This window comes from Pterocles gutturalis, unplaced genomic scaffold (assembly GCF_000699245.1).
Source record: "Pterocles gutturalis isolate BGI_N339 unplaced genomic scaffold, ASM69924v1 scaffold4083, whole genome shotgun sequence".
In the NCBI taxonomy this organism is placed as follows: Eukaryota; Metazoa; Chordata; class Aves; order Pterocliformes; family Pteroclidae; genus Pterocles; species Pterocles gutturalis.
The window spans coordinates 125,635-139,464 of NW_010117790.1; the positions used below are offsets into that span (position 1 = coordinate 125,635).

General features: G+C 38.2%; 1 protein-coding gene across 1 annotated transcript in view; it reads left to right on the forward strand.

Moving 5' to 3' along the window:
• GABRG2 (gamma-aminobutyric acid (GABA) A receptor, gamma 2) overlaps window positions 1-13,830 on the forward strand; it is a 69,628-nt gene that overhangs the window by 23,511 nt on the left and 32,287 nt on the right. The window contains exons 2-6 of the mRNA XM_010075913.1: window positions 1,915-2,063; window positions 3,708-3,775; window positions 4,750-4,970; window positions 9,239-9,321; window positions 10,018-10,155. Coding sequence (XP_010074215.1) covers window positions 1,915-2,063; window positions 3,708-3,775; window positions 4,750-4,970; window positions 9,239-9,321; window positions 10,018-10,155 — 659 coding nt within the window. The remainder of the gene's footprint in view (window positions 1-1,914; window positions 2,064-3,707; window positions 3,776-4,749; window positions 4,971-9,238; window positions 9,322-10,017; window positions 10,156-13,830) is intronic.

Here is a 13,830-nt window from a genome sequence, read left to right on the forward strand (position 1 = left end):
CTTCTGTTTGCCAAGACTTTATTTAGAAGGATTTCCTTTCCTCTAGGGGGGGAAACCTTGCTTCAGTTTTGTTCCTTTGAATTACAATTAGATCTTTGAACTCCAGATAGCTGAATAAACAAATTTCCCACACCAATTTAATTATCCTGGCATGTTTGTCAGTACCAGCAGAATATTATGTAGCACACTGCCAATTAAAACTCCACTTTCGATTGCCAGTAAAACAGTACAGGTTCAAGTCATGTAGCCAGAGGGAGGAGGTTGGGTTCCCTATTCTTGATCTGGGAAGCTGAAGCTCCCAGATGATGCCAGGGTGGGTTAGGTAGTAGCCTGGAGGCTGCAGCCAGCGGTACCAAGTACGTGGAATGACGGCAAAGATTAACCTAGCAGCTTCCAAGCCCAGTTCAATGCAATGCAAGACTGGCTCTCTCGTGCGTGCTATGCATTCCTAGCTGCTCATGCGGTCTCAGGCTGCTCCAGATTTCACCGTACCTTTAGCACCTTGTGGAAAGCGGAGTCTTACCCACAGGGGCAGAGATGTGTTGTGGCTCTTTCCTGTCAGGCTGTGCTCATGGGGAAGAAAGAAGCTAAAGCCTCTTTCGTAACTGAGTTGTATTTGTGCACTTGGCTTATAGCTCCCAAATGCCCAACATGGAAAAGCCTTCAGGCCATCCACTGCGCATAGTGTAAGCGGGATGCAGCAGGATAGCCCTGTAGGGAGGAGCAGGCAAGACTGCTGAACAAAGGTCTGTTAACAGAATGGCTCTTTGAGACTCTGGGACTAATCATCCCTTTGCTATTGCACCCATGACCATGGCCAGCTGTGTCTGCTTCCAGTCTTGTGTGCCAACATGAGTTCCAGCCCCATTAGAATCTACTTCTCTGTACTCTTTAATTCTAGCTGAAACAGTAAAATAATTACATTTTCTGCTTTTGACCCATTCATGTCCAAACTCCACCCACCGGCTTAAGACATATCTAGTATCGTTAAGATTTTTCATATCCAGCAGTGTTCCAACTTTGTCACAGAAGCAGGTCAGGAAAGAAGGGCACTGGCATATTATGCAAAAAACTCACAGTTGCCTAGCACCCTTCAGCTGATTACCACTGACATTCTGAAATTAAAATATCTGATTATGTCATATTCTAAATTAGTTTCTATGTTCTCCTCTAGAACTGGAGGTACAGATTTTAAGAAAACAAAACATCCATTAAGGCTACTCTACACATTTCTAATTCCTAATTTGCCCTTTTTACTATGCTAAGCAGGCTGAATTATACTAGACCTGTTGTCACACTGCTCAGTAGCATAAAAAATGGTAGACAGACTTCTTATCCTCTCTGGGTTCTGGTTAGCAAAAGCAAAGACGAAAACCATTGGCAAAAATTTGTGCAAAACTTTCCAAATGCACAATAAGCTCCAGTTCATCAGAGTGGAGAAAAGCTGTGTGACAGTTTGTTTCAATGAATCTAATTATTGGTCTTGTCAGTAATGTGTTGCATCAAATAGTTCTCTCAAAGAGAAGTAATGCAACAACACTGTGTACATACTAAGTGGTATTTTGATGGAGAGTTGCATAAGCTAAGTGACAATTAGATTTGTTTCATAACAGGTCCCACCTGAGTCAGTGAGAGAAAAAACAGGCATGCCAAAGGTGATAAGCACTGATGTTCCTTCGAACAGACAGAATATGATCTCAACTGTACTAAAAGGAAATGTTGCTAAAGTGAACTTTAACCTTAACTGTTATATGACATCTTTACTGTGAGTCTCCTATTATAAAGCAGGGAATTTTTCAATGTTATATACAGTACTATTAAAACTTGGATTATGTGTTTATTGTCTCTGAAGAGGTTGCTCACAAATTCATGTTTTTCAAGGCTTTCTGTTCTTCATTTTTATTTCTTTAACAGCTCCACCCAAAAGAGTGATGATGATTATGAAGATTACACCTCAAATAAGACTTGGGTTTTGACTCCCAAAGTCCATGAGAGTGATGTCACTCTTATTTTAAATGGCTTGCTGGAAGGATATGACAACAAGTTGAGACCTGACATAGGAGGTATGTTGCTTTTCTTTTTAGACCACTTTTGGTTAAGCAGTGAAGAGAAATAATTTTCATACCCTGTTATGCTACACAGGAAGTAGAATCCATTCAAAGCAGTTATGAATACAATGCAACAAAACATCAGTGGCATGACAAGTAGTCATGATTTTGGAAGCTGTCATAAATGAAGATTGCTAAATCTATCCTGAGACATCTAAGAAGACTTGTGATTTGCTGAATCAGGCAGCTTTTAATGATGCACCTGCGCAGGACGTTCGAAATTTAACTTTTGGGGAATGAAAAAACAAGTTTTTATCATCTTTGTATATCTAAATGAGGGTATTAGAGAATCACAAATAATATATTGGAAAAGAAGGCCAAAATGAGGATGATGCCGCCTGATCCTTGCATGATTTGATGGACACAGACAGGGCCTCTAACAGCAGCAGGTCTGCATTGACTGATGCGACGTGGGCCCTCACTCACACAGCAGGGCGAGAAGTGACGGGGAATGGGGCACAGAGGAAGAGGTTCACAAAAAATAACTGCAACCAAGTAAGGAAAACCTCCCTAGATTTCCCCCATAGCCAATATAAGTATACAGACCCAAGCCTGGACTGATAATGGAAGTGTTATTTGACTGAACCACCTTCTGCAGGAATCTTCCTCTCCACTGATTACTGAGGGAGCTTGAAGAGAGAAATCTCCCTGAGTTGCTGCAAGTCAGTCTGAGAAGGGTCCATGTGAGCACAGAACAGGCAGACAATGCTGCTGTAGAAGAGGATACAGCAGTACCAAAACTATAGAAAAATGCAAAGAGAATTCATGGATGAGGCAGGCAGAGGAAGGCAGAGAGTGGCCAGGTTGATGAAGGAAGCTGTTTCTGACAAGTTTATAGAGGCTTATAAACTAAGGATTATTTTAAAGTGAAAGATAACATAAGTACCTAACCTTCAATGTATGTATATAGTATAAATTCACAGAGGAATTTGTCTTATCATTCCAATCCAAGACTTTAGAGAACAGAAAGTAATTAAGCATTCACAAAAGCATCTGGGAAAAAAAAAAAGTCATGTTTTAGTCAAGGTGTATAAGAATAAAAAATCCACAATAGACTAATTTCAAAATAACTTAATCTAACAACTGGTTTTCAGTCCTGTTTTGGAGCCTTTAGTATTATTTTTGCTTTGGGCTCATGAAAATGTTACTTAACTGCAGCCATCTCTGCAGGCAACAGCACTCATGTTGCATTTGGCTTTATAATGCAAAACAAGTCATGCAAGACATCATAAGAATAAATTTGCTTTTGTTGATAGTGTTTTGTCAGATGTGTTGCTGTGACCTGACATAAAATATACATACTCTCAGTCAGATGAGACTCACTGCAAGGCAATGACACTGGTTTCAGTATTTGTTCTTATAGCATAAGTGAGTTGTTCTGGTAGAACAAACAATATAAGAATTTGTCTCAAAGTGTCTCTGACTAATTTCAAACTGGACACATGGCTGCAAATTTATATTTATTGTATATGCACAGTTAAATGTGAGGCAACTATAGCCATACAAGAGAGGCACTACAATAATCTTTTGCTTGTGTTTGACTTTCACGTAGTTGATTTGGACCTTCTCTCATGTTACTGATTCTTGTTTCTCTTACAGTTAAACCAACAGTAATTCACACGGACATGTACGTAAATAGCATTGGGCCTGTGAATGCTATCAATATGGTAGGTAAACGATTGCCAGCTTTCTTACAATGTTCACTTTGTTACAAAGGCTCCATCATTTTTGACATTAAAAATCTTCCACTAGTCTTAATGTTGTGCTATACCTATTTTTAAAAAATCTTAATATTACTATGCATGTGAGAACTATATGAGTTATGAATCTACAAGGGAAGAAAACTGAGCTCTATGCTGATAGAAATGTAATAACAATAGTTTTAATAAATATCCTCACACTTTTACATGTTCTACTTTCAAGTGCTTTGTGACAGTCTAACTCCTGTAAAACTGAGCTTCTAGATTGCTTTAAAATAAGGTAAATGATTCATCAGTGATATTAATACTCTTGCCACCAAGCGATAAAAAGAAAAGAAGCCTAGATCCTCTCTCCTCTGTTCTTTCCAAAATTCCTACAGAAAAATTTAATTCTGTCTTCATATAGATGAGGGAAAGTGGTCTAGCCTTAGCACAATGTCTACTTCATTCTCGTAATTTTCATGTGTAGAAAGAAATCTCACATTGCTCTTTTACATTCTGTAATTCCCTTTGCAGCTTCTGGCCACCCAGAGGTGCCAGGGAAAGTGAGAATTCACCACTTCTGATATTAACTGGGGGCCACAGGCAATTAAGGCAGCCAAGTCAGCTCAATCTTTTCCTGTCCTAGATCCAAGAGAATAAGTGATTATTCTCTGACCTGACCAGGTGTGGGTTGAGGTGTGGGGATATAGAATTAGAAAGGTGCATATACCACTAAATTGCATCATAGTTTCACCTGTCAGTAGGAAAATAACGAAATAAATTATTTTAAAACAATAATCTTTGGTAAACCATGCCCTCAAAAAAAGTTGTTTTTATCAATTCTAGTGTCATATTCTGTAATTCACATTTTATTCATCTGAAATTAAGGAAAGCATATCAGGTGTTATGTGAAATGCTGAGTGCTATGTTTTCATCGGTATTTCTGGTTAATACAACAGGAATATACTATTGATATATTTTTCGCCCAAACGTGGTATGACAGACGTCTGAAGTTCAACAGCACTATAAAAGTACTCAGATTAAACAGCAACATGGTTGGGAAGATCTGGATACCAGATACATTTTTCCGAAATTCCAAGAAAGCTGATGCTCATTGGATAACAACTCCTAATAGGATGCTCAGGATCTGGAATGACGGCAGAGTGTTGTACACATTGAGGTATTTACACCTGACTTTAGTTTCTCTAGGGAAAGCCAAAGAGAAAGGTCCTGTGAATTCAGGTCATTTGACATTAACCTGAAGGAAAAAACATTGTTTTATCCTATTTACTTATGCATACAACTCTGAAAAAGGAAAACGCTTAGAAGATATTACTTGCATGAAATCTATTTTATACTGGCACAGTAAAGAGTTTTATTTTTTCCTATAGATTGTACTATCTTGCTCCACAATAGTCATGTTCCTATACTAAAATGAATATAAGCATTGTTATAGTAATTCATCTTCATTTTCAGGTATGTTATACTGGTTGCCACTGGATTCCATATTGCCTTTCACCTTTTTATTGGGTTAAACTGATGAATTAAAAATATCATTGAATTAAGTAGATGGTATAAAAGGATGTATTATATACATCAAAGGCCTCTTATTCTGAATTGATGATAATTTAGCTAGATGAAGATCCACCCTACAAAAGCATTTCATTCCTCAAATATCTTATGAAAATAAGGATAATCATTTCAGCGTTGGTCACTTAAGGTTTAATCCAAAACCTACATATACGCCTTGTTCCACTGAAGTTTTCATGACTCTGAACTTGATATGCTCATCTCCAGATTTCTCAGTCAGATTTACAGCTTTTCTTACGAGACAGATTACATTTTAAAACTTTTTCAATAATTAAGCTATGCATATGCCTACATTTAAGTGTAACATATGCACTAACAACTCAAATATCATTTTCCCCATGACCATAAGATGTTTCCTAAATGTGAAAATTCTAAGTGCATTATTATGTGATGTAACACTTCGTTCTATGTAAAATGTAGATAAAACCAGCATTTATTCAAGAGAATTTATAATTTAAAATGAGAGTACAGAATCAAAGACGGTAAACATAAGACCATCTGAGTTTTAGACTGCATTCTTTTTAAAGTGTTTTTTCTGCTTTTCTTTTATTGGATGTCAAAAATATTGTTTTGAAGAAAAGTACGCTGATTATAATTTTAATGACTAGATCTAAAGCTCTGGATAAGACAACCTTTTAATGCTGCAACTGTCTGAATTACTAAGAGGAGTTTTATTTCATAGTTATTTTACATTCTTTACACACTGCATCACCAGAAGCAATAAGAGAATGATTGGAATTGAAATCCAGTGTAAATCAAAGTCAGTCAGATAAAGAAGATCTGAGGTCCACGTTTGAAATATTAAGTTTGGATTTAGCTACGCTACTTTCTCTTTGGATTTCATTACCTTTCTCTTCAAACTCCTTAGTTTCCCTCATTCGTAAGAGATCTAGCTGGTAGAGCTTAGAAAGAGTTATCTGTTATTAATGTATAATCTGTGGTTCTACTGAGTCACAGCAAGCACCAGTAAGGATTCAACATGGATTAATCCAGAAGTGAAATGTGATAGTATCGTCACAGATCTGGGATTCTGTCCTGAAGAGAAGAGGGCTCAGGAAGAGCTGGTTGATTTTTGTCAGTCACCTCCCACCAAGCTCAAGAACAGTCCATCCTGGCCAGCAGGAAATCAAGCAAAGTTATCAGGCAGTCTGCATGGATCAACACAAAACTCCTAGCAAATCTCAAATGTGAAAGAAACATGTTCTAGAGGTGGAAGCAGGGACAGGTGACCCAGGAGGAACACAGAGATGCTGTCAAGCACTCAGAGACAGAGTTAGAAAAGCCAAAGTTCATCTGGAGTCAAATCTGACTAGGAACATGAAAGCAAGAAGGGTTTCTACACATACATCCTCAGCAAAAGGAAGACTGGGGAAAATGCACAAGCACAGATGAATGGAGACCTTGTCACAAAGGACACCAAAAAGGCCCAGGTACACAAGGCCTTCTTTGCTACAGTCTTTAATGGTAAAACCCCGCCTTCAGCAATCCCAGGTGCCTGAGACCAGCAGGAAAATGGAGCAAGGAAACCTTACCTTCGGTGGAGAAGGATCAGGTACGGATTAAATAAGTGGACGTTGAGGTGGATTGAATATACCTGAACTGCCAGCCTCAAAGGGTTGGATCATTGGCATGAAGGCCAACTGGAAAGCAGACACTAGTGGTGTACTCCCCAGATTTATACCAGGCCAATACTGTTTAACAGCTTCACATCTTCATTAATGACCCAGACAATAGGACAGAGTGCACCCTCAGCACGTCTGCAGATAATACAAAACTGTGAGGAGTGACTGGTACATCACAGGGTTGTGCTGCCACTCAGAGGGACTGCAACATGCTGGAGACATGGACCAACAGGAATCTCATGGAGTTTAACAAAGGAAAATGTTATCCTGAACCAGGGGATGCAGCACTACAGGGTGGGGGCTGACCAGCTGAAAAGCACTTTGCAGAAAAAGACCTGGGGATCCTAGTGGACATTCACCACGAGCCAGCAAAGTGTCCTTGAAACAAAGGCAAACAGCATCCTGGGCTGCACTGATCCTTCTCCTCTGCCCAGTACTAGTGAGACACATCTGGAATGCTGGGTCAAGTGCTGGGCTCCTCAGTACAAGAGGGATTGAGCTTACTGAAGCAAATGCAGTGAAGGCCCACTAAGATGCTGAAGGGCTGGGAGCATCTGATGTGCAGGGAGACGCTGAGGGAACTGGGACTGTTCAGCCTAGAGAAAAGAAGGCTCGGGGGATCTTAGCATTGTGTGTAATGTGGGTGGGGGAAAAGAAGGCAGAGACAATCTTCTTCATGGTATCCAGTGATAGGACAGGAGGCAATGGGCACAAACTGAAGTACAGGAAATTCTGCTAAACATAAGAAGAAACTTTTTTACTGTGAGAATGGTCAAACACTGCAGTAGGTTGCCCAGAAAAACACGCTTGGAGATGTTCAAAGCCTGGATAGTGCTTTGTGCTGGGGAATGAAATCTACTCAGTTCTACAAGGCAAAACAGATAAAAACCAGCAGTAAATCTGAGCCTATTCCAAATTCAAACAGTGTGAAATATATTCACCAGAGAAAAGGCAATATCGAAGAAAGAAGTTAATAATTTTTTGGATCTGTATTATGATTATCTTGAAATGAAACTGAAGATGATGGAAATGAAAAAAGAAAGAAAGAGCAATGATACTAGCATGCAGAATCAGTTCTCCTTCTGTGTCAGAAAAAGAACTTTCTTTAGTTTCAAAGGAAATTATATTTATTCCTAAATCCCTAATGCAGAAAAGCTTCCTTTTGACTTCATTGACTTGGTGGCTAGTGGTCACAGCATCCCTCTGCATCCCACAGTATGAGACTCAGGGAGCTATTTGCACACAGCACGTACACACAGGAGCCAGCTCATCTGGACAGTTTTGCTCATCTGGACACCCAAGAATCAGCAAAGACCATAAACCTATGGTTTTCCTAGAGACACACGGAAGAAATGAACATCACTCTGCTCTTTTGTTTTTTTCTCCTTTTCCTTTTTCCCTCTCTCACACCACCACCTCCCTCCTTTCCAAAGTCCAAGTACCATGCAGTTCATGTCAGGGCTAGCCACAATTAAGGCACTGAATAAAAAATGATAGAGATTTTAGCAGGCACATCAAGGGATACATCTCATCTAATTTTGGATTTCTAAAAGTACATGTCTACCTGACCTACAGCACCTACACTATCTGAGTTATCATGGAGACTCTCCTGATATTCAGTGGGGAGAAACACCTTTTGGTACACTCTTCTTCTGATTTAATTCAAACGTCTTATTTTGGAATGAAATGCAGTATATCCTCAGAGCGCCTTTGCACTAGCTATGTAGGTAGTCTAGATGGCTGTCTTGGGTGCAGATGTCTAAATTTGGACTCCCATCCATCATTTCTGAAATAGAATTTTTGTCACTTAAAATACATTTCCAAAGTGCATTATGGCATGTTGTGACAAAGAGATTTGTCACTGCTCATGAGATGACCTGTATATCTACTTATGAATTTACCAGTCATGAGTAATGCTGCCATTTCAGATGCATAGTAACAGAACGTTAATACCATATTCTACTACACAGTCCAGAAAGTAGATGATCAAGGCCTATGTAACAAAAAAAAAAGAAACACTGCTTATTAGTAATCCTGATGTCTTCCTGTGCTTGGAATATCCAAATTCATATATGCATGTCAATATTTTACTTTTGCTTTCTATATATATATATACATATTTGCATATTTCACAGTCAGGTTCCGTATTAGTAAGAATCTTATTTCACTTGCAGTGAGGTAGCTTTCAGGACAAACTTCAAGTACATTCTTTATATCCTGATCTCTTTCTTGTCAGGTTGACAATTGATGCTGAGTGTCAGCTACAGTTACACAACTTCCCAATGGATGCCCATTCCTGTCCCCTGGAATTTTCAAGCTGTAAGTAAAATGCTTAGGAATAGCCTCTGACTCACACTGCACGACTTATTATAAATTTATATTTACATACTTAGAGTCAGTGAGGGTTATTGTTCTTAACCCGAAGTAGTGTAATGGTTTTCAGTTTTATTTTGACCTTATTTTCAACTACATGATTCATATATCTTTACAAATATAATTGAGGAATGTTATGTAAAAATTATACAATTTCTAGGAGCTATATGATTAATTTATAACTAAAGCTAAGCAAAACAGTAGAAATTTTTACTTTCAGCACCAAAGTCTCATGGCCTGATACTTTGTCTCTGCGCGTGGGTGTTTTACTATTGCAACAGCTGGAGACAAGAGTTCGACATTTTGTAGTCAGGTCAAGGTGTGAATTCCTGTTCCAGCTGCAGACTTTTTGTCCATAATTGAAGGATAGGCAAAATTGCATCCTATCGCATTGACAAAAGTGTAAAACTTGTTTTTGAAAAACTTACCCCAAGTACTATTTTAATTTATAAAAGATAAAATAAAATGTGACATTAAGTAAAGGGCACTACTAAGTAACTTGATAAAAACTTATCATTTACTTCCAATATGCTTCTCCAGTTTTTTCCAGAGATAGAAAATAGTATTTTTACTCCCCAAAGTACACTAAAATCCTAGCAATGACTATGAAACAAAGCACTCTGTATTTTCCATTGCAATAAGATGGCTACCCAAGAGAAGAGATCATTTACCAATGGAAGCGCAGCTCGGTGGAGGTGGGAGACACCAGGTCCTGGAGGCTTTACCAGTTCTCCTTTACAGGATTAAGAAATACAACTGAGGTGGTGAAGACTACTTCAGGTAAGACAACTGATCTGTTTACCTTCAAGTTCATTTAGGATTTCATTGACAGAAAGAAAAGAAGAAAGATCTCTGTTTACAACTTAGCATTGGCAGTTCACTGAGCAATTACAGGCTTTTAAATGCCTATAGAACCATCCAGGCTTTAGTATTTCTGAAGAAGAACTCGCAGAAGGAAAAATAAGTTGTTGTTTGCTCCCATTCTTGTCCTCCAAGAAACACCACTACTACAAGGGGTGGGTGGGTGAGGGAACTTTCTATCTTGCTTCACTGTAGAAAACAGCACAGCTGAGCCACTAAATGATAATCTGGTACTGATTTGAATATTTTATAATCCCCTTCCAACTCTGAGAAGCAGAAAGTAGGCCTGCGCAGAAATGAAATTCAAAGTTCCAACCTCTTTAGTACAGCAGCTCCAGGTTTATTTTGTTCCTTTAAAAAGGGCACATTCAACTCTCATTAAAGAGAACAGCATTACAAATCAGAGATGATTTTCCCACATATGTCTGTCTCCTTGGAAACAAGTAATAGAATATAAAATGATAAATGAGGAAGTACTCAGCATTTAATAAAAATAGAAATTTTAACCCTACAAATTAAGCAGGAAAATATATTCTTCTAGACACATTATTTTATTTCTCAGCAAAAAGAAAAACAGTGAATATGAGAAAGGATGTAAAAAGGAATTGCATATTAATATTCTTGTATGTGCATGATATTCCTTGTCTTTGATTACTTACTTTCAAAAAGAACAGTGAAACTAAAGCAGTTTTTCTTTTCAGATTGTTTTTGATTTTTACCTTATTTTATTATTCTGGCAAATATTTTTATTTAAATTCAGACATCTGTGTTAATTCTGACTTCAGAAATACCCCCATCCATTTTATTTCTAAATGGTCAGCATTGCCGTTACATTCAAGAGGAAAGTGAGATACGCTAGAGTTGAGAGGAGCCTGCTGTTCCTTACACTGGAGTGCAAACAAAAAGCTTGAGAATTAATTCACGTTCCAGCTCCTGAATCACTGGACATTAAGCACCAATGACATGTTTAGTCTTATGAGCAGGGCAGAAATGAATGAAGCCTCCCAGCTGTAGTCACATTTGCCTTATGACATCTTCTGCCACTTCAGCTGAGGAAGATTTAGTCAGCTATTCAAGAAAGTATTTGACCTTTCTCATTGTCCCAGTAAAATAAAAATAAAGGTGCAAATGAGGACAAGAGAGCAGTCCGCATGTGGGCCGTGGCTCCTAATAACCACCGTTATACATAACATGGTGAAATTGCTCTCAAAGCAAAAATACAGCAATACATCTCACCCAGAGTGCCCCTGCAAAAGGCAAAAGGCAGCAGTGTACTCAAGTGTGGTCTATGGTCTCATTCTGCCTAGGCTGAAAATGAATTTTATTTCAGCCTTAATTTGAGTTTCTTTTATTTGCTCTTTTTCTTTCCTTTTCTGCTTGAGCCATTCTATAATTTTTTTTTTTTTTTGGCCAGAAATAGAAAGTAATAAAATCTTAACATGCTACAAGTTTCAGATCCACTGATTCTATGATCTTGCACTGGTGAATCAAAAGCAATCTCTAATGTTCGGATGTGAAGAAAATGCATTCTAGGAAACAGTAAAACACAGAAAGCAAAAAGATACTTTCTCGTACAAGGAAAAACTTATCTTTTCTTAGGGAACAGCCATCCAAGTTTGTAATGCTCAACTGGAGTACTACCATAACATTGCATCAGTAGTTTTTAATATGACAAAACACACAAGCCCTTTTAATTTGCTTTTTAAAAAAAGGTAATTAGCAGCTAGCATCCACTTTAAAGCCACAAAGAGTCGCTCTAGTCATCTCTTGACTCCTAAGAAGAAATGCTTATGAAAACTAGTCAGCCTGCTGAGCTGCCTTCAAAGACCTGCTGGCTATAAAAACTTGTTAAAATGTCCTGCGTGTATATTTCCTCTGCTGCAGCTATCTTATGTTTGATTTTCCTTGCTCCTCTTGTTTTTATGACCACAGATATTAAAGAAAATTAGATTTTATTTTGATCTAGGTGCAGTATTTAAATAACCTGAAGGTGGAGAAAAAAACCCAACAAAATAGGGATTGCCATGAATCTGGTCTACCTCTTACAAATATTTTGCTAAAGCTGGCGTAGCCCAAAGAGTGTTCATTGCTTACTAAGTGCCTTATTAGCACACTGGGAACCACATTACATCTAATATCCCTTAGCCAGGCCCATACCATACCTGTAATTACCCTCTTACATGCACGTATTTTCAATAGATTCCCCAAAAGAAATGACAAAAAATATATTCCAAGCTTATAGATTTATTACTGACCTACATGCAGCCTGAATACACAAGTCGAATGTTTTAATGCCCATATAGCCACAATACGCCTTAAGACTTTATGCAACTAATTGCAGTGCTGCATAGAGTAGAATTTAGGTACAAACTAATGACAGTACCACTGCCAATGCTTCGGTGGGGATAAGAGCCGAGGTACAGTGGAGGAGGCAATGGGAAGATCAATGAGAAGCTGGAAAGAGGACTATACCATACTTCCAAGAACCCTTCCACAAAACTAAATTTAGATGACAACAGAAACCAGAGAAACCTGAACACGAGAAGAGGGAATTGAAGAATATGAGATTGAGAAGTTACAGAACAGAAGAAGCCTGAGAGTAGTGTTGAAGAATTTGAAACTAGAGTAAACTTTCCATATCTGCATTTACTCCATTTCAAAACAAACTAATTTCCAGCTTCATGCCTCCCAGTAACTACCACACATTCTAGTCCTTGGGGGCTATGCTTTCTTGATCACTGAGGAGAGAAGAGAACGAGAAAGGATGGCTGAGACTTGGTCATAACAAATTCTGTTACCTCTTCTGTCATACCGTAGTCGAACATTTGAGATTTGGGCTGTTACGGGCAGACGGACAAGGATTGTTCAAGTGTAAGCTTCATGGTATCTGACGGACTTTCTGAAGTACCTACAGTTCTCTGCTGTTCTTCCTTTGCATGTGCTGCAGAAATATGAGATTAAGCAAAAGGGCCAGATATTGGAATTCTGTCCCTGATCTGTTAGCAAATCCCGATAACAGCAGAAAAAAGAAACAGGAATACTACAAACCATCCTGTCTCTTTCAAGTCATCTTGAATTGTCAGCTTGTTTCTCACCAAACTGAACGTTCACATGTGACTCTAATTTTCTTTGAAAGTCACAGACCGAGCAATAAAAATATGACTTGACTAATGGCATCTGCTGTCCATTAATAGCGGGGACTGTTAAGAAAAGTTAACTCTCAACCTTCTACCCTATGAACATTTCATTAAAATAACTAATAACTAGTCTGGAAGAAAATATAATTGGTGATCAAAGGAGTAAACCAAATATACTGTTTTTAAACCATAACAATAATCAGCATTGGCACATACTATTTCGGGAAACTGTAGAAACCCTAAAATCAGAGGTTTCATTAAATCATAACTCAGACAAGGAAGAAAGGACTAGCTTGTATCTTGACATTCTTTCCACCAGTAATTTTCTAGTAATTTTATGAAATTCATAGACAAACTGTATCTGTACTCACTATTCCAGTGTTTTTGAATGTACAAAATACTGTATTATGCAAAACAGTTTGTGAATGTGTAATTATTCAGGACAGATGGAGCCTGT